This window comes from Scyliorhinus canicula, chromosome 15 (assembly GCF_902713615.1).
Source record: "Scyliorhinus canicula chromosome 15, sScyCan1.1, whole genome shotgun sequence".
NCBI lineage: Eukaryota > Metazoa > Chordata > Chondrichthyes > Carcharhiniformes > Scyliorhinidae > Scyliorhinus > Scyliorhinus canicula.
Window position 1 is genome coordinate 23,274,245 of NC_052160.1, and position 26,526 is coordinate 23,300,770.

General features: G+C 42.8%; 1 protein-coding gene across 1 annotated transcript in view; it reads right to left on the reverse strand.

Moving 5' to 3' along the window:
* The window catches only part of LOC119979047 (transformation/transcription domain-associated protein), a 213,511-nt gene that overhangs the window by 111,682 nt on the left and 75,303 nt on the right, over window positions 1–26,526 (reverse strand). Inside the window, 14 exon segments of the mRNA XM_038821026.1 lie at window positions 332–478; window positions 3,204–3,314; window positions 5,715–5,840; window positions 7,217–7,375; window positions 8,815–9,021; window positions 11,180–11,446; window positions 12,239–12,367; window positions 14,247–14,445; window positions 15,213–15,394; window positions 20,450–20,611; window positions 20,818–20,937; window positions 22,075–22,194; window positions 23,601–23,621; window positions 25,538–25,606. Of these exon segments, the coding sequence (XP_038676954.1) occupies window positions 332–478; window positions 3,204–3,314; window positions 5,715–5,840; window positions 7,217–7,375; window positions 8,815–9,021; window positions 11,180–11,446; window positions 12,239–12,367; window positions 14,247–14,445; window positions 15,213–15,394; window positions 20,450–20,611; window positions 20,818–20,937; window positions 22,075–22,194; window positions 23,601–23,621; window positions 25,538–25,606 (2,019 nt within the window).

Sequence of the window (26,526 nt, forward strand, 5' to 3'; positions counted from 1 at the left end):
CGCTCTAAACTTACATTTCACTCATTTCCATTTCATTTGTATCCTCCCATCTTGGTTGACTTTGAAGCAATAATCTGGGTTTGCTTTATTTGTAACTTTTAATATTCTTATCCACTCGAGTGAAGGTTTTACCTTCAGCTATTTCCTTCGTGTGCTGCAGAATTTAAGCTCCCCGTGTGTCAGACATCAGCCCAGATTCAGCCTCACACTTCCCTGAATGTCTACTCGTGCTGTTGTGAGAGTCAGAGCTGGAAGGTACACTGACTAAGCAAGTGAGTAACGCAGTGCTTTCAAATGATAGCTACTTGAAAGAGAAAAAGAAAAATCGTACCACCGTCATCAGCAACTTGTCAAACCACTGGAGCTTCAGCTCAGCTTTCGGCCACATATCAGGACGAAGAGCCATCTTCAGAAGGCTGACACAGCGCCTGGACAACATTTCCCCCGGCGAACCCGCTGTGTTTGAGGAATCGTTCACCTGGGGTTCAATTGTCACATATTATATACAAGGCAGCAATGGACTCACACATGTGCAAACGCTTTAAATATAATTATAATATCAATTCAAATATTAATAGAGGGAGTTTTTTTTATGCACATGTTAACTTAGATCTCCCTTGTTTTGTTAGGTCAGGTTGCCTTAGTTATCAGCACTTTCGCCTCCTAGTCACAAGGCTGCGACATCAAATTCCACTCTTGCGATTTCAGCATATAATACATGTCAGGGAATGAAGGGTGAGCGCCAGTTTCGAGGAGCGATGTTGAGCTGAGGCCTTGCATATCCGTGCTGCCAGATGTTGCAGATCCTGTGACACCATCCACACAACAACAGGGCGTTTCTCTGTGATTTAGTCAACTTTCTTTCCACAGCCAACACCAGTCAAAACAGATGTTATGGTCATACTGTTGCCACCAAAATAGCTACTGTGTTGCCAACCAAAAGAACTACACAAATTAATTCATTCTACATCATGTGCTTTGTATCGCCTCTGAAATATGCGAGATGGCACTCCATAAATCTAAGTTCTTTGTTCCTTTACCTATAAAGAAGCCTACCCACCTTCCTATTTCAGACCTGCTAGAGTCTTGTCCCAGAAATATTAGCTCACCAATGCTCTCTGCACACCCTGTAGCAATGGACCTCCTGTGCATTTGCTGTTTTTAAGTTTGTTTTAACAGGTTCCATTAGTATGTTAACATCTTTGTAAAAGAATCGGACTTTGATTAAGTAGCAATCGTCTTCAGCATTGGGATGGGGCGATGGAAAGAGGATGCTTTTGCAAGACAACCACACTGGCTTTCCACTGGGTATCCTTTTCTAGCTTTGTGTATTCTCTCAACAAGACGTTAACCAAATGTTTCTGGGTTAAAAGAAAATTAAAACTGAACAAGAGGGGTTGCATTGTTTAAAATATTGCTCAACTCCACGTCAGCATATGTTTGCTTTCCTTGTTTTAAAGGAGATTTTATGCAGAGCACAAGATAGTTTCAAATTTCCTATCAAGAGGTAGCACAACAGCAATCAATAAATCGGAGGGAATAAAAAAAATTGGTCATAAATTTTGCCTCAGCCAAATCACCAGCAGAAGGATAGATATCAGCAAAAAGGTTCAGGAAATGCTAAATCTACAGCAACATTGAGTTTGGGACAAGTCGAACTTCCACTGACAATTGTGAACAAGGTGCAAACTTCGATCAAGATCAATGAAACCTAACTGATCAAAATTAGTGTTTCCAGGTTGTCTCATATTGAAAGAAACCAAGGGTCTGATTAATGGAGATCCTCAAGAGGCAAAGAGGAATGAATGAAAGTCACTTGACAAGTTTGCCCTAAAGACAAGAATGTACAACAATTGGTTCCAAGCCAACAAGAGTCTGTCACTGTGTAACCGGAGGTAGAACGGCTATGCCTATTTTCTAGAAGAATACCTTCGGAGGGCAATTGGAACTAAAATCAGGCAATGCATATAATTACGTTATTGTAAGTGACAAGCTGATATCACAACATGAATTTTCCCCCATTTCTACAGAAGAAAGGGATTAATCAACAAAGCACAGCATTTACAGCACATCCATCATGACACTCACAAATGCTACATATACAATGAATTACTCTGAAGTGTAGTGCTTGCTATTATCTTGCTCACAGCACGATTTTGAACAGATTAGGATGAATGAGCAGCTGATATGTTGTTTTTCCCTCTACTTTCTGATTGAGAGGGGAAAAGACCAAGAGGAGGTTTTGTTGCTCTTCTAATAATGACAAATCCTCCTTAAATCACAGCAACAGCCAGAGACAAACCGGCGGTTCAATGCATTATTCAAAGGGTGGTAGGCCTAACAGTGCAGTACTCCCTCCCTGCTGCATTGAAATGTCTGCCTATGACTTGAGCCCATGGCAAATAAAGTCCTGCATTTACACATTGCCTTTCATGACCTAAATCATACTCAAGTGTTTTAGAGTCAGTAAAGTACTTTAGTGTAGTCACTGTTGCAAACAGAAAATCCCACAAACATGAAGATGACCTGTGATGTTTTAGAGAGGGTGACTAGGGGATAAATACAGCCGTCGACATCGGGAAGAACTCCCCTGTTCATCTTCAAAATTATGCCATGACATCTTTTACATCCATTGAAAGCAGACAGGCTTTCACTTAACATCCTACCCAATAGACTGTGCTGCCAACAGTGCAGCACTCCATCACTAATGCACTGGAAGTGTCAGCTTCAATCATGTGCGCAGGTCACTGGTGTGCAACCTCAACCCTCAACCTTCTGATGCAGAGCCAAGGGTGCTCCCAATAAATTGGTAATGGCTAAACTGGACAGCTGGTTTGTGATGCAGAGCGAGGTCAACAGCGCCGGTTCAATTCCCATAACGGCTGAGGTTACTCAGGAAGGGCTCCACCTTCTCAAAGTTGCTCCTCGCCCGAGGTATAGTGACCCTCAGGTTAAATCACCACCAGTCAGCTCTCCCACCTCATTAGGGAAAGCAGCCTACGGTCATCTGGGACTGTGGCAACTTTAGTTTACATTTAATCACTGAATAAGTGGCAATGGGTACAGAAAGGAAAGAATTGGTATAATTAATAATGGAACAAACAAATGCCGCATCAGTGCTGACAATTCAAATCATACCTTAGATTCCATTAAAGTTTGTCTGCAGTTATAAATAGAACATGACAAAGAAGTGGGGCCTTTACCTGACAAGCTATTCTGATGAGGAAATTCACCACGGTATCAGTGTGCTGTTTATCAATGGGTTTTGAAAGCAGGTGATCCGCCCCAGTTAAGGACTGGCTACGTCCAAACACCTGTTAATTTAAAAAGAACATTTAAGTGAGGTTACCTTTGCAACTAAACAGAAGATTAACTGCTCCGCGATCAAATCCATCCGGCACCAGTTTGATCCAAAAATCGAATCAGCGTGCCACAACGACTTTTCAAAAGTTGAAATGTTTATTGCACATGGCAAGCCGGATTCCCTGGTTGCATTAACATACATCAGGTTAACGTGGGCCAGAACCCAGTTCCCAAAAAATGCCTCTGCCGCAGGAATATTCTAACTGGTTTTAACAACCTTGCAAATTTCTCGGCCAATGTGCATTCAAATGCATCGGGGAGAAGAACCGTGAGGGAACTGAGTGCATCACTTCATGGCTTCCTTTTCCAACGTGAAGCACACTTTGGTCTCTCCACCGGTAGGTGGATTTGGCTTTGGAAGATTACAAATTTACTTGAGAACCAAAAACAGCTGCAGGTCTCCAATGGTAGCACAGTTGTTAGCACAGTTGCTTCACAGTTCCAGGGTCCCAAGTTCAATTCCCATCTTGGGCCACTGTCTGTGCGGTGTCAGCACTTTCTCCCAGTGTCTGTGTGGGTTTCCTCCGGGTGCTCCGGTTTCCTCCCCCAGTCCAAAGACATGCAGGTTAGGTGGATTAGCCATGATAAATTGCCCTTAGTGTCCAAAACATTTAGGTGGGGTTAGTGGGCTACACAGATAGGGTGGAGTTGTGGGCTTAGGTAGACTGCTCTTTCCAAGGGCTGATGGACACCCGATGGGCCGAATGGCCTCCTTCTGCACTGTAAATTCTATGATTCAGTGGGAGAGCACTTCCATATTAACAAAATAGAGAGCTAGGTTCTTTCTCATCTCGTGGGAGTTCGCCTTAAGACTTTCCCTGAAAGCCAGCAACAAGAAAGTCAAGCGTCGAGCTTCAAACATTATCCAGCTGGCGAGAAGCAATTCCGTAGTTACAGCATGCAAATTCATCTCAGTGTTTTATTTTTAAAACTGGATGCTTCCAGCTGAAATGGGGTTTAAACTCCACTTTCTAATGAGGAAGGCAAGAAAAGATTCGTCGAGTTTCAAATAAACATTCCACCTTTTTTCTTCTGTCCCTGCAGATTGTTTTTAAAAATGGTTTAACCCGGTTCTGATGAAAGGTCACAGACGTGAAGCACAAACCATCTTCCTTTCCCCACAGAGGCTGCTAGACCTGTTGAGTATTTTCAGCGCACTGTGTTAAATATTTTAGCACCCGTCTCATTGATGCATGCAAAGCCATCAGCCAACAAAAAAGTCTTGCATCGGCCAAGAATGAAAAGTTGGATTCCTACAAAATCATACACCAAGTAAAATAAAAATGGTAGAAAAACTCAGCAGGCCTGACTGCATCTGCGGAGAGAGAAATCAAGTTAACCCTCTCTCCAGTCAGTAATCTCTCCTTCTCGGATCGGATTTAATTGCACCCCAGTAAACGTCTTCACCTCCAGAACAGGAGAAGATGGAACAGAGGAGGTGGAGGCAGGAGAGAAAGAACAAAAGCAAAAACGTCAAGTAAAAAAACGGATGCACGTTCTCACTGAAATCAAAGTAAAGTGACATCAGGAAGAATAAAATACAAATATGTAGAGGATGATTACTGTTACTCGTGACTGAATCAGGCGAAATTTAGGGATTTATGGCAATTCCGGTTTTGCCAACAAAGTGTTTTTTCTTCCCCAGTAATTAACATTAAAATTAAGTACGGACATCTTTGAAGCTTAGTTCCGAAGACGGTCACCGACTGAACTATAATATTTTCAATCAATTACTTCATTACTACGACTTGACCATTTTAATAACACAGGTCTAGGAGAATGAATCCAGTAGGCAAGTTATGCTAGCTGAAAACAAAGAAAGGTAACATCAAATGGAGCATGTTTTCGGCTAAATACCAACTGTGTCAGTGAGCAAAATGCTAAACATTAATATCAAGTGTTGCCACTTTTATAATAGTTCAATTATGTGAAAACATGACAGATTGACGGCAAAACTAGTCGACAGTTACACATACTGCTCAAGGTTAAGCAGTTAATTATCTGCTTTGAACTTCAACCATCGTTGCTTTTAATAACTATTTTGCACTACATAAACCACAACATACTAACAAACTCAAATATTTATATCTCACCAAGTAACAAACAGGCTTTAATCTAGCGACTCAGACACCTGATATGCAGTAATTAAACAGTGTTACTGGAAATACATCAACCGATAATTTCCAACGCCAGGTTAATGGCATGAAATGGATTTTAATGCAATTTGGCCCAGAGTGCCAGTGCTGTGGGTGGTTGGTGAGAGGAAGGGAGTTAGACAAGAGAGAGTATTGAAGAAATGAATGCAAACGATTGCACTTCCCACCCCACCCCAATTCCTAGACGGTACTCACAGTTCCAGCATTTGTTCTAAACCGTTTGACATCCTGAGCGGAATCCACCGATAAACCTCGCCTGACGTTGCCATTAGTCGCACTGGTTCCCTCACCACTGCCATTCGCATCAGGATCAGAATCTGGCTACAATTTTCCCAGCAGCATACAGGGACGGGAATGAGAAAGCATTCACTCACATATCAACATTTTTTTTAAAAATCAACAGTCACACATTTCATTGTCGTATATGAAAGGAACAAACCAGAGTAGAAAAGATTTATGCGAGATGAAATTCTCATCTCAGCAATTTAGATGCAGCTAATAAAAAGAGTTTTGATTTATCTTCTTCCTTTAGATCCCATATGGTCAGCTGCATATTTAACTTATTATATTTTGGCTTCAATGTAATAAAGCAACCAATGTATACACAGCACCAGCCTTCTTGAGCTCAGTATGTTCAGGGGTTCAGTGTTACCTACTACTCTATGAATGGACCCCATGTTTGTACACGCCTGCAGGCACTTTCTTCTGCATAGCCTGCCGGGCCACATGCCAAGTGCAAGTCATAGTCAGAAAAACTTCCATTTATATAGCACCTTTTGTCAGCTCACGTGTCATGGACTTTAAATAAAGTATTTTTGCATTGTAGTCACTGTCATAGGAACTATGGCAACCAATTTGCACACAAGGTTTCACAAACAGTAATGTGATGAATGACCAGATAATTGGTTGTTTGAGGGATAAACATTGGTTAGGACAGGGGTGAAAATTCTCCTGCTCTTCCGACCGTGCCTTGGGACCTTTCGTCTCTACCTAACACTGTAGACAAAGCCTCGGTTTGAAGCCTCGTCTGAAACATGGCACCTCCAACAATGAAGCACTTTCTCACTCCGCACTAGTGTCAGTCTGGAGCTTGTGCTGAAGTCTCGGGAGTGCCGTTAAATCAAAAATGAAACCAGAGATACAGATTCGGCAACAAATCTAGATTTCAGTCCCAGGAGAAGATGTCCTACAAAATCAAATATAAATTCTGGTAGGGATAAAAAAAAAAGGAACTAATGCCCCAATCTGTGCCTGAGCACGCAGAGTGAAGACCAGCTGTAATCTGAATAGATGCGGGCACTCTAGTTCATCGAAAATATTGATTGAATTTATGTATAAATAAACGTGCAATTCTGAACATCAGATTTCAGAAATAAAGCAGCCAATTTCAAAATAATCTCAACAGCTCACTGTTAAAATTGTCAGCCTCCTTGCTTTCAGTTGGGTCACAAATTCAACAAGGAATCCTTTGAAGTATGAAGAACTCTGGCATGTTGAGAAGGAAATAATGCTGCATTTTTGGAATCTAGATTTACACAGCTCAAATTAAGCAAGAATATCCAAACTATCTAAAACAAACAAAAAATCTTACTTTAACCTGGGACAAGATTATGTTAAAAATAAATGAAATTGAATTCCATGCGTCCAATTGTCGTGCTTTTAAAAGATGGGACATTTATGCGCCAAATATATTTTACCTGCTGGTCCTTGATTCTCTGCAGCTCCCACTTAATGACAACTTCAGCCAGATCTACAGCTAACTTCCTCTGTTCAATGGTGACACTAGGTGTGAAGCCCAATCGCTGCATCGCACTAACCATGTGTTGCACAAGGTGATGTCTCACCGGGAAATACACCTAAAGGGAAACATTATTCACAATAGCATTACAGGATATTCAAAATATTTCTTTATTTAATGTGCAACTGCCACTAAACGAGAAGGAGGAGGATCCCAACATTCCTGCGTACAGGTGACACACCTTGATGACACTTCAATGATGGCCCGATATTAATTTTTGCAATTCGCGTCATGCACCTCCTGGAAAATATCATTCAGATCCGATTTTGTTTCCTTCTGATCAAAGGCATCATTTTGTCAGGTCCTCTTTTATATCAAGGATACTGGACAATTCAGAGTGAAAGGAGGAGAGGGAATCAAACTGATGGGTTCAAATGATGGAATAAACCTTGATGGTGAAACGCAAGAGGGTTAAATCCCCCAAAACCTCAATCTTGGTGGAACCCACGCAGATGTATTTTTCACAGCATCAAGATTTTTTCTCTCTTTTTTTTTTATTTGTTCATGGGACGTTGGCATCACTGGCTGGGTCAGCATTTATTGCCCATCCCCAATCGCCCATGAGGGGGCATTTAAGAGTCAACTGCATTGCTGTGGATCTGGAGTCACATGTGGGCCAGATCAGGTAAGGATCGCACATTTCCTTCCCTAAAGGACACGAGTGAACCAGAAGGGTTTTTACAACAATCGACAATGGTTTCATGGTCATCATTAGACTTTGTTAATTCCAGATTTTTATTGAATTCAATTTTCACCATTTGCAGCAGCGGGATTTGAACCTGGGTCCCCAAAGCATTACTCTGGGTCTCTGGTTTACTAGTCCAGTGACAATACGGCGACGTCACCGTCTCCCCACAATTACTATTTTAACCTCTGCTCAAGCCGATTCATTTCTTGCAACGTTACAAAGCGCTGGTGACAAAATTACAAGCCTTCTTCAAAGCATCAGCTTAAAATTGCAAAAAAAACCCTAATTATTTCAAATGGCAAGTCTAGGAAGGATTTCACCGTCCTTCCTATGTTGCAATGCTGCTTTTGCTCTCCTTCACTGACCTTTCTTTCAGGTTTAGGTCTGTTTCTGATTGCTTGGCTATCCTATTTCCTTCAAACAATGATAAATAACTGTATATGGCAACTTGCCTTTCTACTTGAGGACAGTATTATCATGTAAACAAATAATCCTACTGCTTCAGGACAGCGGAATCATGAATGAATCATGAATGAATAAAAACACCTCCTTTGCCTTCTGTCCTTCTGGTAATTGCATAACAATGGAATTGTTGACTAATCGGAGCAATCAATCTCAATCAATTAGTCTACACCAGACATAGGTACAAGTGGAGGGGAGTTTGGGAAGCCACAAGGTCCGACAGTAGCTTTCTCCTCCCGAGCATTTTACAATTACCACACCGTGGCTCAAATGTTTAGTCAGCATTTTGCTTTGAGGTTGTTAGCTAATTCAAAGTTCATTTTCTTATTCTTGTGGCATGATCTTACCTTGAAATGTTGAACAATGAGATGCAAGATATGGACCAACTGAGGCACCGTGTGCCCCTCTTCAACAATGATCTTTCTTGTCCAGTGTGTCAGCATTTGATGCCCATCTTCCATGCGAGCAGGGACAGCAGGAGTCAAAATGGCCATTGCTTGCCTGACTACCAATCGAGCTTCCATAGCATGGGCTTTAAGCAGACTGAGGAAAACCTGCGCAGAATTATGATATTTAAAACTTAGTTTAGAAAAGCTTGAGCGAAACAAAATTATATATATTGCCGGTTTGCTCATCACCTCAGTATTCACATTGGCTCGGTCTGACAACTCCAGAAGTTCTCACCCGGTGTTCAAATCCATCCATCGCTACATCCATCCTATCTCCGTCACCTCTTCCATCTCGAAAGCTATCCTAGAGCTCCAGTTATGACCTCTCGTGCACCCAGATTTTCATTGCTCCACTATTGGCAGCCGGGCCATCAGCATCCTGGTGCTAAGCTTCCTAATTTACTTCCTAACCTAGCTCTCTACCTTGCCTTCTTTAAGACGCACGTTAAAATCTACCTCTCTGACCAAGCTTATGGGAATCCCAGTCTTTGTCTCACCTTGCCTGCGTAACAAGGTATAGGAGCAGGAGCCGCATTTACACTAGTACGGAGGCAAAATTCTATCATGAAGCATGCCGGAGTTAATAAGAACTTTAAAAACAAGCAAAAATGTCTCAGAGGATATGGCACCTTTGAAATCCTAAGGATGCTCCAAAGCCAATGAAGTATTTCTCAAGTTTAACCACTGTTGTCTTGTAGGAAAATATGACAGCCAATTTTGCACAGAGCAAGTTCCTACAAACAGTAACAAGGTAAGAGACCAGAAGTTCTGTTTTTGGAAATATCGAGGATAAATGTTGCCCATGATATGTAGGAGAGCACTCCACCCTCAAGGAACATTGTCAAGAGATCTTGTATATCGGCTTGAACAGACACACAGAAAATTGGTCCAGAGTCATATCTGAACAGAAAACAGATACACCGCCACAATGAAGCACCCCTCAATACCTCACTGATATATTTGCCTGGATTACCTGCTCAAATTCTAAGGTGAGAGCTGAACCCACGATCAGCTGTCTCAGTGCAATCTGAAGCTAATTTAGCTAAATTAAGTTTCTTCCCCGCAATACAATTTAAAACTGGCACAATATCAGTTACAAAATTCAGAAAACATTAACATTTTATATGTACAAATCTTCCTAATTCAAATTAAAACAAACTGAATAGTCTTTGTTAATTCAAGCTTCTTGTCAATTCAAGTTACTCAGGCAAAATCATGGGACATGAGTGGTTTTATACAATAGCTGCTGAATTAGTGTTCCAGACCTGCAAGTTGAAAATATCGATTCTGTCCTAGCTTTTAGTGTTGCTTCCAAGTCTGGAAATAAACATGTTGAATATGGCAGAAAGTTCGGATAATAAAAGAACATTTGGACCGATTTTACTCCAAAGATGTGCAGGTGAGATGGATTGGTCATATAATTATCCCCCAGTTTCCAAAGATGAGCATGTTTGGTGGATTTGCCATGATAGAATTGCCCCTTAGTGTCCAGGAATATACAGGTTAGGTGGGGCTACAGGGAGTGGGCCTGGGAAGAGTGCTCTTTCAGAGGGCCGGTGCAGACTCGATGGGCTGAATGGCCTCCTTCTGCACAGCAGGGATCCTATGATTCTACTCTGCTAAAAGAAAATTAGTTTGGGTTGCTCTATACAGATATGTAGTGAAACATGGAAGCTGCAGACACCTTAGTGACTGGCATCAGCTGTCTTTTATTTTTTGCAGCTGTCCTTATTTTCAAAATGGTCATTTTCTATATTATGTAAAAAGAAGTTTGTACACAGCTCCCATAGTTGAAGAAAAACCACTCGATCCCCAGGACAGAGTTGTACAAGTATTCAATTCCAGAGTTCAAGTAGTTCTCTGGCACAATATACGTGGGAAATAGTTTGCTGCTTTACAAAGGCTGTTTCTTTCACAAAACTTACTGAACCTTGCGTTAACTGGCAGGCACTGACCCGAGAGTTTTGAAAAGGGGGTGGGGGAGGCGGAGGGGAACCTCCAGCGATGTTGACTTGGTGAGAGTTGCAGAAGGAGCAAATTTGCAACAGGCTGCATGCCATAAGGGTTCAGTGCATTGAAGGCTGCCCATAATTCGCATTTTGTTGCGAGTCCATGATTTCTCTTACATCTCTGAACAAGTGCCTGTTTATACAGGTTTTACAGTCGGTAGACGTGACCAACACCCCAATTAAAATCTGACAATCAGGGTTCCACTTATAGAAAAGGCTGCATGGAGTTAAACGGTTTATAATGCAATGCTTACCTGCAAGACAATTTTTTTATGAATTGCAAACTTGGCTATGATGTGCGCCAGTAGCAAGTGGCCACTGTATTTGCAGGCCGGGTCCACACAGGTCTTGGAGAGCAGGCAAGGCCAAGCGAATGTCATCAGGCGCCTCAGCTTACTGTTCCGATTTTTATTGTTGTCATGGATGTGGTGAGGCGCATGCTCAACGAGAAGAGTTGCAAACTGTAGCAAGTAAATCCTTAAAGCGTCTAACATTTCAGCATGCTTCTCTGGGTCAAGTACCTGGGAACAAGATGAATGCACGTCACGATTAACCAATTAGTAAGCACAGGCTTGAAGTTCTGGACAAAGAACCAAAAGGAGAAGACGAGGTGCAAATTTTTTTTTTGAAAGAAAATATTTTTTTTATTTTTTTTTAACACAGGAGTTGTGGCCCAGGATGCATTGCCTGAAAAGGCAGCGTGGAAACAGATTCAATCATACCTTTCAAAAGGGAACTGGAAATATACTTAAAGAAAAATGTGGAGGGCTGTGGGGAAAAAGTGTGACTAATTGGATAACTCTTTCAAAACAATGGCACAATGGCCAAGCTTCCTCCTGTGCTGCATGATTCAACAATAATACGGTAAACTACTGCAACTTGTGCATTGCTTCTGGAAGTCGGGGCAATCATTTTTTATTCTTCTGCACGACACCTGTAGTTGCAATTACGCAAACAAAATACATTCACACAAAATAAATTATGCAAAAGCCGTGAGCAACTTGAATCGTCGAGCAAGGTGCTCAAGGTGCAGAGATCACTGCCGGGAACATCTTAACTTGCGGAGATCTGAATTATTAATATTTACCATCTCATATCTTTTTCTTGTTAACAGCAGAAATGATTTATGAGTTGCCACAGGTGGGACTACATCCGAAGTCACAGTGAAGTATAATCACACTTTCAAACCGGTGAATAATTTATGAAGAGTTAAGCCGCTTCCCACACTAGCACAGCAAAGAACAAATGGCCAAGCTTGTAACGTGCATTTACAAACAAGAAATTTGCATAGAAGTCCACGCCATTCACATTACCTTGGTAATGAAAACACTGGTGATACTTTCTGGGTTGTCTCCCTCGGGATTCGGTGGACCCAACAGTTGCTCCCCCTCGCCTTTGTCAAAGCTGTACTGGAAAGCGGGAATCAATATGTGCTGCAGAGCCTAAACAGGGACACAGCAGCAGAAATCAGCAGTGAATAACACAGAATGTAGCTTTCAGTGCGTATACTTGAAAACTTAAGTGCCACGGCATTCATAAAAATCGCAAAGTGATAGCTCACAGGAGGCCATTCAGCCCATCATGCTTGTGCCGGTCTTTTGAAACACGGTCATATAACTAGCACATTATACAGTTTAGTTACTTTCAGTCTGAAGGCGGAACATGAACTTTTGTTTCCCAATATCAACAATGTTTAAATTGAAATAAATTAAAGCTTTTTTTGTGAGCAGGTGGATGTGTCATTAAGGCTTGTACAAGGCTTGCTATTGTACACAAGGAATACATCAGAACACATGACCCAAGGTCAGCTGTGCACCAAACAATGCATCCTTCAAACCAAAGAGAAAATGCTGGAAAATCTCAGCAGGTCTGGCAGCATTTGTGGGGAGAGAAAAGAAATGAAATGAAAATCGCTTGTTGTCAGAGGTAGGCTTCAAATGAAGTTACTGTGAAAAGCCCCTAGTTGCCACTTTCCAGCACCTGTTCATGGAGACTGGTACGGGAATTGAAACGTGCTGCTGGCCTGCCTTGGTCTACTTTAAAAGCCAGCTCTTTAGCCTTGTGCTAAACCAGCCCGTGAAATAATAACCTTTTATTGTCACAAGTATGAAGTTACTGTGAAAAGCCCCAGTTGCCACATTCCGGCGCCTGTTCGGGGAGGCCGGTACGGGAATTGAACGCACACTGCTGGCTTTAGTTCTGCATCACAAACCAGCTGTCTAGCCCACTGAGCTAAAAGAGCTAACGCTTCGAGTCCAGAAGACCCTTTGTCAAAGCTGCATCCTTCAAAGGTTCATCTGGGCTGAGGAAATGCCACAAATATTCAGTAGTTTGCTTTCTTTCCAATTTGTGATTTCTTGCTTAATTACAGCTCCAAATGAGAACGCAACTTATTAAACTGCTGCGGCTGAATTTCTGACACTGCTTTGATCATGTCGGCCTACTGCTGATATTTAAAAATCAAACGTTTAATGAAACACCTGAAAATTAAATCCATTCATCCATCATTAGCAATCACAGCAGAAATAGATTAAGTGCACAAATACATTACATTTAGAAAGACACCGTTACATTTTCCCATTTCAGTTACACTATAATGACTAATCAATCTGGAGAATAATAGGCTCAACAGTAGCAATAAAAACACTCCCGACACTGGCTTAGAGGCTTTGAAATGCCTGTGTCCAGCAGCAAATGAATTACACGATATCTCAAGTGATCATATACCAAATAGATCAGGGTTTTAATGGCACCTTCAAAGCTGTTCTGATCTGATGAGCAAATGATATTGCATATCCTCAGGAAATTTTCTTTTCGATACAAATGAATTAACCTTGCAATGAAAAAAAAAATGTCAAGCATTTGCCACAAGTGCAATCTGAAGATAGGAGACCGACATCCATAGAACACAAGTTTAGGGATTACTGACAAAAGAATTAGAGGGGGGGGTGAGGAGACTTTCATTTCTTTTTAAAAAGTTATTTGCGGTGATCTACAATTCACTGTCTGAAAGCAAATTGAACAGTCATTGTCAAAGAGGAATTGGGTGAATGGAAGAAAATTGCAAGGTTGAGAGGAAAGATCAGAGGAATGCAATTAAACGGACAGTTTCAATGGGGTGGCACAGGACCAATGGGCCAAATGGCCTCCAACTGCACTGCAAGATTTTTGAAATCAATTGCCTGGGATTTATTTGGTTCAGGCACTTCCTGCGAATTAAACACTTATATGCCAATAAATGAGCAGGTCTCGGTGCTTCAGGCACACCTGTAGGAAGTTCTAAATGCCAACCAGCTTATTTCTACAACACACTATCGTCACCTTAGCTTTAAGCTCATCTCCGAAGTTTGGATCATAAAATTCCACGAATCGGAAGAACAGGGCACGCTTCTGTACCACACTGTAATTCTTCGGGATCTCTTCTTCCATGTATTCCTTCAGGAAGGTCATATTGCTCAGGAAACGCCCAGTGAAAGCTCGAAGCAGCTGAAACAGCAACTCTATCTCAGCGAAATTCCGCCTGAAGAAGTGTCAATATTCACAACGGATCAGTTATTTCTGCAACATTCTTTTAAAACTTTATCCGAGTACGGTCTAATCAGTTAACAGCAAATGCAGCTGCAACCTCAAGTCAATTCTCAAAGGGAGACTGAATCAGCACTTAAACACGCCAACCTTTTTTAAATTCCAAATTGTTCAACACAGTTTGATTAATGAAGGGCTTTGACAGAGTAAATAGGGAGGAACTGTTTCCACTGGCAGGAGGATCAATAACCAGAGGACACGGATTCAAGCTAATTAGCAAACCACCCAGAGGGGAAATGAGGAGAATAATTTTCATGCATCGCGTTACGATGACCTGGATGCATGGTCAGAAAGGACGGTGGAAGTAAATTCTAAAGGAAAAACCCGCAAGGCTATTGTCTTGGGGGGGGGGGGGGGGGGGGGGGGGGGCTAACTGGTCAAGAGCCAGCACAGCACTATGGGCTGAATGGCCCCCTGCCAAGCTGTATGGTTTCTATGATTATTAGGAATTTTTCCAACAAAGATGTACATTTGACAAAATGCACTAGGCACTCGGCCTAGTGATAGAAAGAAATCCATAAAAAATTTGAATGTTAGGTGTCTGAATTATAACACTTGAAATCTCAGCTGCACGTCTCGATTAAACACAGATCTTAGCTGTAGAGAAATATTTCAAGCACAAGAATTGTGTAAATATATGAAAACATGTAATGGATGAAGCCTTTCACCTCACTCCCTTCACCAAATAGTAAAGTTACATACTTGCAGTAATTTAGTAGACAGAATGCGAGGAGTTTTGGTTCCTTCCAGTGAGTGGCAACCATGCTTTCCTTATGGTGTCGCTCCTGGAAAGCGTCGCTCACCCACACCCGACGCAAGTGGCTCACTAGCTGAGGCTGGCCAGACAGCCAGTTCCCATCATTCTTCACTATGATGCTGATTATCTGTTGAATAAAACAAAGGCTGATAGGACCAGGGTAGGGTAGATACATCAAACTGTAATTTTAAAAAAGCTTGCTACTCAATCGGAGCAACAGGGGAAATGGCGGGAGACGTTAAGTACCTTAATTTTTCAAAAACTCCTTAACCTCTGCCATGCTACACAAGCAACACTTGGCTGATAAATTAGAGCCCAGCTGGTTCGAGCACAGGATACTTAATCCCGGGGCCAAGGGTTCAAATTCGGAACAGGCTCGAGGGGTTGAATGGCCTACCACACAGCGCACCATACCAATGTTCCTATCATACACCACACCATCCTACCGCTTGCACCCTCCAAAGATCCCCATGTCAATCTAAGCTTTGAACTGGACATCATCCCTGGGTTGAGGTACAACTTAAATTTGTAGCCCGAGATCTCCAAAGTGCCAACTTAAAATTCAATTTCGTGAAGCAAACACTTAAAGCTTTAGACTTGGTAAACTTGACCAGGAGAAAATTACGACATTTACTGTGCGCATAAACTGCTTGGAAGTAACTGAGCTATTCAGAATAAAGAATAGAAAAGCAACCCTCTACATACATTATAGCAGTGTTTTTCAAACTTTTTTCCAGGGACCCACTTTTGCCAACTGCCCAACCTTTGAGACCAATGCCGGCTGATCCTCGCGACCCATGCCACGTTTGCTTACCTTTAATGAGAAAGCGGAGCCTGCTTCCCTGCTTCGATCAGGTTCACAGGAGGAGAGGGGCTGTTTAGCACAGGGCTAAATCGCTGGCTTTGAAAGCAGGCCAGCAGCACGGTTCGATTCCCATAACAGCCTCCCCGAACAGGTCCGGAATGTGGCGACTATGGGCTTTTCACAGTAACTTAATTTGAAGCCTACTTGTGACAATAAGCGATTTTCATTTCATTTCATATCAGGTGCAGACATCAGCCAGTTCCTTTGTGCAGTCTTCAACTTTGTGAGAATGAAAAATCCAACCTCGCACATGTAGGTCTTCGTGAAGGGCAATAGCAACAAAATGCTCGTTTTACTCAGCACTGTGTAATCCTGAGAGATGCTACCCCAGAATGCTGACAACCACATGGGCTTTTGGCATGTTTTAACGTGATGTCACAGGTCAGGTACAGCAGCGCAGTCTTTTCATTTGGAGTCGGCTGTAAGTTAATAACCAACTCCGGGGTCTCAATCTAAAAATACATTTTTCATCCATCACTTCTCTTTTAAAATCTGAAATTCTCCTATACTTTTCCAGTACTTACCTGCATATAACACATGGGCTTTGCATCCTTCTTTGCATTTGTGCAATTGACAAAACCATACCTCAAGAAATCATCATAATACTGCTTTGTTCCAGATTAGAGTTTCCTCTTTGTAGTCTGTTAACCAGAGGCCGTGCCCTGGACTCTCCTTAGCAGCTCTCTCCAGCACATTCTGTTGTCAGATCCTATCCAGTAGGTACACTGCCTATTTGGATCGCTGGCCATCTCATACTTATAAGAAAGCGATTAATATTCACAGTCCTGCAGCTAGAAAATGGAAGCAGCTCTCCTCCGTGATTTGGCGCCAAAAGCATGCACATACAGGGCGCTTGACGTCAAGTGTTCATGCAGGATGCATGACCTGCTCGCTGCTTCTGGCCGGAGAACTGCACACAGCTTCATTTCCTTTTCATTTAAAAGACTGTAGCGGCCACCATTCTCAATAGACATGCCGGTCGTGGCCTTTGGGTGCTTCTCCCAGGTTCAGGACAAGTGTGGGAAGGCCACCAGCGATCACTCCATGACCCTCCTGGCAACCGCCCTTTGAAAAACCCTGCATTGCAGGATCTGTTTCCTGCAAAGTGAGCACTTGGCCCATCGGAGTTAATCCAGCCAAAATGGCATTAAGAAAGCACATGCTTTGCATGGTTTCTCAATGCAGACAAATGACACAGTCCTCCACAGTGCTTGCATCAGACTGGTGGTTCCAGCCCAATCAGTGTTAGATTTAATCCCCTGGCACGCTCGGGTGCCAGTTAATTGGTGCACTGCTAGAGGTGGAAGCCGAGGTAATAGTCTTTGAACAGAGGCCACAACAGACTGCATGAAACAGTGTTGATTTACAATGGGAGAGAGAAGCAGCACAAGAAAAAGGGTGTCTCTGCGCCAGAAACCAAAATCTCAAATTTGGTTTTTATTCCAGCTGGGACATTTAAGGAATGAGTGAGGGCGGCACAGAGACGCAATGGTTAGCACTGCTGTCTCACGACACCGAGGAACCAGGTTCGATCCCGGCCTCAGGTCACTGTCCTTGTGGAATTTGCACATCCTCCCCGTGTTTGCGTGGGTCTCAAAGAACAAAGAAAAGTACAACACAGGAACAGGCCCTTCGGCCCTCCAAGCCTGCGCCAACCATGCTGCCCGTCTAAACTAAAATCTTCTGCACTTATGGGGTCCGTATCCCTCTATTCCAGGGGTGGGCAAACTTTTCCGTGCAAGGGCCACATTCAGAAATTCACAATTTTAAAGGGCCGCATAGTATATTAATTAATAGTCCCAGTTGTAACCAATTAGCGTGCGGCATATACCTCAGCGCTTCCCCCGGCGGCATCCTGCCTTTAGCCCTCTTTTTCTCTACTTTTCAAAAATGGCGCTTCACCCGGTTATGATTCTGGGCGCCTCATATAGAACATAGAACAGTACAGCACAGAACAGGCCCTTCGGCCCTCGATGTTGTGCTGAGCAATGATCACCCTACTCAAGTCAACGTATCCACCCTATACCAGTAACCCAACAGCCCCCCCCCCCCATTAACCTTATTTTTAAAAAAAAATTATTAAAAAAATTTTAAAAAATTTTTTTTTTTTTTTTTTTCGATGACTTGATCTTAGTGGGCCGCATAAAGACCTTTGGCGGGCCGCATGCGGCCCGCGGGCCGTAGTTTGCCCACCTCTGCTCTATTCCCATCCTATTCATGTATTTCTCAAGATGCCCCTTAAACATCACTATTGTCCCTGCTTCCACCACCTCCTCCGGCAGCGGGTTCCAGGCACCCACTACCCTCGGTGTAAAAAAAAACTTGTCTCGCACATCTCCTCTAAACTTTGCCCCTCGCACCTTAAACCTAGTAATTGACCCCTCTACCCTGGGGAAAAAGTCTCTGACTAGCCACTCTGTCTGTGCCACTCATAATTTTGTAGACCTCTATCAGATCGCCCTCAACCTCCTTCGTCCCAGTGAGAACAAACCGAGTTTATTCAACCGCTCCTCATAGCTAATGTCCTCCATACCAGGCAACATCCTTGAAAACCTCTTCTGAACCCTCTCTAATGCCTCCACATCCTTCTGGTAGTGTTGCGACCAGAATTGAACACTATACTCCAAGTGTGGCCTAACTAACGTTCTATACATTTGCAACATGACTTGCCACTTTTTATACTCAAATGCCCTGGAATTGGGTCCTCTAAATTTATCTTTTAAAAAAGGGAATGAATTAACTTACATGATATCAGGATATTCCAAAGTATTTACTGTCAATTAAAAACATGTGAAGAAGTGTAGTGACTGTTGTAACGTAGGAAACACCATAACCAATTCACACACAGCAAGCTCCCACAAACAGCAATGTGATAATCTATAGTTAATGGAAGAATTATGAAAGGTTGGTTGAGCCAGGACTCCCTCGGTCTTTTCTGAAATAATAGCATGAGATTTTTGATATCCACCTGGGAACAGTTTAAAATCTCAAAAGTCAACACCTCCAACAGTGCCAAGTGTTCCTCAGGATTAGACTGGATTCTGGGCTGACATCCCTTCTGACTCCAAGGCGAGATCACCACCCACTGAGCTACTGCTGAAATGGAGGAAAAAACTACCAGAAAGCAGCTGGACTGCTTAAGAGTGGGCTGCCAGCAATGGAGTTGATCAGCCTGTCTAGATATGGGAGGATGTTCAGGCCCTTTATCCTGAGATGCACAGATGCAGGTATTTGCTAATATTTCAGTTCCATTGGGAAGCTGAAGGGGAGAGGTTTGTGCCACCATCATCACCATCAGTAACCAAAAGCAGAGGAATTTGGCAAAATATGCTTCAAATTACCATGCAAAAATAGCTGCCTCAAGCGTTTCTGCAGTCAGCCAATCAACAGGGTAGCATAACCACCTTGACCACTTCTTGCTTCGGGAACCTGTTCAATGCTCCGCCATTTAGGATTGTTCCACAGTTCCCAGGGACAATGGTAAAGCTAATCAATCCGTAGAGGCAGCAGAGGTTTGTCCAACTCTGTTGTCAAGCAGGATGCTCTTCTAAGCCATCCACTGCCCTTCAGAACCGCAGTGGTTCACGTTTGGAGAGGGCGGCTGATATTCCCTGCTGGTGACCGAGGATCCATGGATCTGTTGTGATTTCCTCAGAAAAGCGTTGCAAGCGATCCTCCGAACAAGTCCTCCAGTGAAGCAGCCGTAAGTCCATGGTTAAGTTGGAACAGCCGATGAGAGACAGAAGCAGCATCTAAATTACAAAGCTGAATCAAAATTTTAATCTTGCGTCTGTTCATCTCTATTTGCTAATTTGGGGCCTTCCTCCTTGCCCTGCCTCTGACAGTGGACGGCAATGGCAACCCACCACTGACAAATGCTGCCACGAAAATGGCACAGGATGAACCTCAGGAGACAATGAGCCAAGACCTGCCTTCGGTCACATGAATGAATGTATACCCAGCGGCTGTACTTGGGACTCCGTTCCGTCGCACCCGTTTAGAAAATTTCCAGGCGGGGTTCGCTGCCCCATCGCACTCGTTTTCGTGTGCGGCTCGGCCCCACCAGCAGCGGGTTCTTCCGTCCCGCCAGCCGGCCAATGGGGTTTCCCATTGTGGTCACCCCCACGCCATCAGGAAACCGGGGGTGTGAGAGCGCTGTCGGCCAAACTGAGGATTCCGCCGAGGGAGCATCCAGCCCCATGTCTTAACTTTAAACATTTATTCACTACTACTCGCTATTTTAAGTCTGTAAAATGTAGAAGGGGAACTAGGGACTGCAGCAGCACAAGTGTCAATTAACTGGGCAGTGGTACTCACCTTGATAGCTTGGAACTGGAGGTCTAACCGTATGGTGCTAGTACTGGGAGAACCAGGCCTGACTGTGGCTTGTGCACCAGGAAACAGCAGGTTAACAAAGCGGCCTGGCGAGGCAGCCAGCACATCGCGGAGAGGCTTTGCATCTTTGTGCTTCAAAAAACTCTGGAAAGCAAGCAAACCAGCAAGAGAATTTGTCTCAAAACGCAGGACTGACGAATTTAACAACCATTTCAATAGGTACCTTGAACATGCTCTTCGAACAACATTAGCCTGGCTTTCTAATATCAATGAGATTAATACAATGCCAGGTTTAATATTTTTAAATGCGATGGTAGTAAGCAGGTCTCCAAGGGGTTAAAGAACATTACCATGAACATTCTGCTCCACTGAGGATCATTCAAAGTGGCCTCCATCATAAAAAGCTCAACAGTTTGTGCCGGGTAACGTGTTAGAAACTTTATCAGAGGCTCACGGAATGGACTTCCAGCCTGTGCAAGAGGAAGAAGTGATTCAATATGAGAATTTCATTAATATTTGATGCAAAGCACACATTCTATTTGTTTAATTGCATGCAGAACACTAATTCATTTGCAGATTAGCTATAACCACCATTTGGTAACTGCCTTTTTCACCAGTCAGGTTCTAGATGTAATGTTCCCTCAGGATCAACATTCTAGGCATTTATAGATCAAGGATAAATTTGTGCTGAACATTCCACTTACCTCCGAGGTGCCAAAGTTGCTATGACTATTTTTCTCCCCATATCCCACCTCACCTGGCTTAAACAGACAAGCATGCACCACTCTCTCTCCCTCACTTCCCCCCCCCCCCCAGCGGGGACCACTGGACAGCAAGGAGTGCTATAGCAGAATAATTCCTTCACATTAAAACTGACCCTTGAGCTTCTTAATCATTGCCCAACTGTTTCTGTAGAATGCTCTAAAAACAGAAGTGACAACCAGAATTACATGGGGTCCAAACGGAGAAATTTTAAACATGTTCATGTACAGTTCAATTGATTTAACTGAAATATTGAGGATCCAAAATAGCAAAATCTGGGAATGTGAATTGAAGTTAATAAAGTTTAGCACCCATTCACGTTCTAGAACTACGCACTGTTAACTGAACCCAGAGTTTGCATTTAAGATAAACTGCAAGCAGCCAATATGGTGTAAAAAAACAGCTGTTTATATGGTATTAAAGAAAGATGCAATGACAACAAAAGGAAATACTATTTTTTTTTTTAAACCCAGCTAGTGGTTGGATCTGGAATGACTCTGCAAGCATGACTTCTACTCACTGCGCCATGCGATCTGTCCTTGGCACCCGCGCTAGAGAACACTGCCCAATCATACGGAGGCCTGCTCTGAGCGCACATTTCTACCCCTTGCAACGGAAGTCCTCGTCGCCACTCCAACATACTAGCAAAGCTCATGCCGTCACTTCCCTGCTGACTGAAAACCCTGGGCAAATGGCCCTTTCCCTCTGTGCAGATGCTGCCTGACCGGTTCGGTGTTTTTCAATGGCGTTCTTTCAGGTTTTAATTAAAATAAAGCTGCATTTGGTCGATTACAAGTTGTTGCAATGCTAACACTTTGGGCAGGATAAGAATCGAATGTTATTACCTCAATAAGCATGGCCCGTTCAGTTTTCATTACCACCTCCAGCAGGGGCTTCACCAGCGTCTGAGGTGCAGCCGGAATCAAGTGGAATAGATTAATGATAGCCGAGCAGATTTTCATCTCCTGTGCAAGCAAATTAGCAAAGTTACGAAAAGGGCCATCAAACCAAGTTACTGTACAGATTTAAAGCATCAGTCCAATAACGACACACAACCCTTCCACTTTTAGGGCGATAACTCCATGTCAGCAGAAAACAGCAGCGTAGAATGGTGCCAGTCTTTCAGCTGAAGAAACTCTGTAGATCACCAGATTACCTCTCGTTCATGTGTCGTAATTTCATTTGATTATTGATCGCCCCCCAAAAATAATTAAGCCTTCGTTCAATAATCTCCTCTCTGCAAATCATAATTTAGCAAACGGCCACTATTTTCTTGCTGATCTAACTGAAATCCAGAGATGAGTGGCAGAAACTAAATCCAGCAAATGAAAACCACTCAAAATGAGCCCTTACGTCATTTAAATGCAACTGTCTAATTAAAGAAAACGCCCAGTCGGCATTTCAAAGCCTTGAATCCTCACATCATATCCAAAATATCTGCACAATGATCCAAAAACGGTTTGCGCAGAGAGAAATATTACAAAATGCAAACTATTACTTGCTTGTAGGATGTCATTGAATTATCACATTTTGTAATGTGTGATTGTATATTTGGAGTGATAGATTCTTGGCCACCAAGGGGTGCCCAAGATACGGATATCGAGAGACAGGGTGGGAAAGTGGAGCGGGTGCAACTCAGTCAGGATCTTACTGAACCTTATTCCCTCTCCTATTTTTACATGTATGCTCTCATAAACTACCTACTTTTGCTTGGGTGTGTTCCCCATGACAAGAATGAGCACGGGGCTGGGTAGAGGGTGAAGAGGCTGGGACAAGAAAGAAAATTAAAAGATCTTTCCCTACATACGGGAAAGAGAAGTCCCGTGGTTGTGTCTGACTCGCTAATTTAGTTGGGTACATGTAATGAGTTGTGAGTCTAGGTAGTGTGCTACAGTACTGAACCACTGAATTGCTTTAATAAAACACACAGCGGCGATGGCCAGGAGAAGCATTTGTTTTCTGGTGTAATGGATCGGATCACAAAAGGAGCTTCCGATCGCCGTTCGCTCCTCTCACCAGATACTAATGGGTGACATGCAGTACACAGAAGTGGAAGCATTTTGCGGGGAAAAAATTACAGGGAAATAAATTTATACTCGAGACCTGCCAGAGATAAATGCACCAAATCTCTATGCACCATTTCTAAAACAAAAAAGTCCTCCACATGCTCTTGACTTTTTAAACACTTTAGATTGAACTCCACAAGGTCACAAAGACAACCACTAGAGGTTTCCACAGCACTGCAACTTCAAGCAAAATGCACATTGCGAACAAACGCACTACTAAAACAGCTCAATACAAGACAGAGAAGACATCACAACACCACTGGATAATTTCCTGCTGCACTCACAGCCTTGACCAGAATTCTCACCTCTACCCCCTCCATGGCAGGCTAAACCAAAACAAGAGTCATGACATAAACGAAATCGAACAGGACAGGCAATAAGTGCTACTCACAATAATGAGGCCGAGTGAATGAATGAAGGAATGGGTAAATTAATGAAAGCCAAGAGATTCATCAAAACATCATTGCACCATAGTTGGTGAAAGTTCACAGCGTCTGTCACATGCTAATGTGGATGGATCTCAAATGGTAGTGTTGGTTTGAATGGCTAGAATAACAAGATGGTGGGCACACTGGAGCCGTCTTGCATAGATCTGTCTGTCACAGTGGAGGCAGAACATGGCTTATAGGGACAGAACAAGGGGAGTGAGACTAATCAGACAACTCTTTCAGCGGGCACAGGTGTGACTGGGTCAATGGCCTGCTTCTGTGCTCAAATTCAACATTTTAGCTAAAACACCACAAAATCTGTCAATTTAAAGGGGAAAAACATGGCACAAGAAAAAACAATGCTAGCAAAACAAACGGGAGTGTTAAAGGAAAAGTTGTAAAATTCCTTAGTCAATGGCGCACCCTTCCATTTATTGGAAGTAACCATGCAAAATAATAAATTTTCTTTCACACTTCAGAATGTGGGTGAAACCAGTCTTGGTGTCTGTGAGAAACACATCGGTACAAAGAGTTTGACAGCTTTGCAACAATTATTTCTCCAGCTATTGAAGTTGGTGGGGGCAGGGAGATTGGTTGTTGGGCGGGCAAGGGTAGGGCACTCCTAAAGTTTGGTGTAACAAATCAGTCTCCTTGAATTTCACCGGCGAGAAACTTTTCAAGAGGAGACAACACAACAAGAATTCTACACATGAAAGTTGACGACTGGAACAAGAGTATTAAACTTCCCTAGTCATCTTTCCCTGAATCGATCAGACCCGGCAGCAGGGAAGATGGAACTGTATCTTTATATTATCTTACAGAATGCCGTCAGAATGTTTAAAAGCCCTTTACAGCCAATTAACTATATTTGAAATTGAGGGGGGTGTCACTTTGTGTCATGCATCGCCCCAAAACAGAAATGAGATGCACGTTAATTATTTTACAGTGCTCATGCGGGAATGAACACTGGCTAGAAGAACTCCCTTCCTCTTTTTAAAAAAAAATAATTTCATTGGATCTTTTGTATCTGCTCGAGGGGGGCAGGTGGGGCCTTGATTTGTCGTTTCACCAGAAAGGTACCACTTCTAACAGCGCAGCACACCCTCAACATCAGCATAGGAGTATCAGCCTGGATACTCTACTCATGTCTGAGTGGGGCTTGAAGCCACAACCCTACAGCTGACGGGCAGGAGTGCTACCCAATGAGGCCATGGCTGAAAGCGAGGTGCAAGTTGAATTAAAACTTTGCTGTTTGTTAGCTGCTGCAGCCGTTTGAAGTCATCATTCAGTTTAGTCACAAATTCCCTCGACTTCCGACACAGGAAGGGGATGAGGAGTGTCAGAAGAGTGAGCTGTGGGAAATACAAGTCCTTGTCATCACCAAAAAGTCTTCCCATTCTGTTTATTTTGAAATATTACAGTGGTTGGGACATGACACTTATTCCGATTGGAAACTCTCTTAATGATTCTTCAGGAACTGATGACTTGCAAATTTTTCAAGTTAATTGTTCACAAACGTGAAAGGGCTTAAAATTAGTTGGAATGCTGGAATTTAATGAGACATTCTTGAAACAATTAAGCACAAAGTTTCAGCAAATTATAATCACTTGTCATACTTTTCTCAAGGTTATCTGTCATTAAAAGCAAACAGTCAACCCCATAGACTTCATTATAATGGACCCATAGGAATAAATTGTTAATTAGTCACAATAGGTCACATTCAGCATTATTCCTTAAACTGCAGCAGAACAGCCTTGCATAAACAAAATAACTGCAGAAGTTTGTCCAATAGCGAATAAGTTTTTTGGACTTACATTGCCATCGCTCCTCTGCCCTCCTTTGTGTGTGAGGACCACCACCTCCATCCACTTACGCAAGTGTTGCTAAGCATGGGAAGAAAAAACGTTATCCATTAAATTCATTTTCACACCGTTAATTCATTAGCTCATTTATGCGACGAGAAAGAAAAGTGTGAACATGGAGCTTGGAGAGTTGAAAATGTCATTTAAGATTCCAAATGCTGCACTCCCTCCAAATCGCCAATCCAGTGACATGCTCAAATGCACAAGTTTAAAAATTCTTGCATTTATTTCACTTGTAGTATTTGGTTTACAATGCCATAATCCAAAATCAGCTACAGTGATCTTTACACCACTTGGCTCGGGTGCCGAGGCATTCTTGCCGAGTAATTCGGAGAACGCAAGTTCCAATCCCACCGTGGGAGGTTGTGAAATGAACTCAGGTAAAAAATAAACCAAATAATTGCAGAATTCAGTAAAGCAGGATCATGTAGTTTTCAGATTGTCGGGAAAGTACGGCTGGTTCACTACAGACCTTTAAGGGAGGAGATCTGCTCTCCTTATCCGGTCTGGGCACAAAACAAGATAGCCAACTCTTAACTGCCCGTACCAGCCTCCCCGAACAGGCAGCGGATTGTGGCGACTAGGGGCTTTTCACAGTAACTTCATTGAAGCCTACTTGTGACAATATGCGATTATTATTAAATTGTCTGGAAAGCCACTACAATACATAATACACTACACATACAATACATTTTTTAGACATTTCTAAAGTGTGCGAAGGCCGGCCCTGTCAAACGTACAGGTGTTCAAGCATCCAAACAATAACAAAGTACTCAAATAGTTCATGTCCCGGAAATTCAAGCAAAACATTTCAACTATCTGAAAGAAATTAATTATCGAAACACAAGAGGGAACGTCTTTTGCTTTGCACTCACGAGGATGACCTGGCTGGTGCCTGAAAGCACATTATACAGGTTTTCTACCTCAATGATTAGAATGGA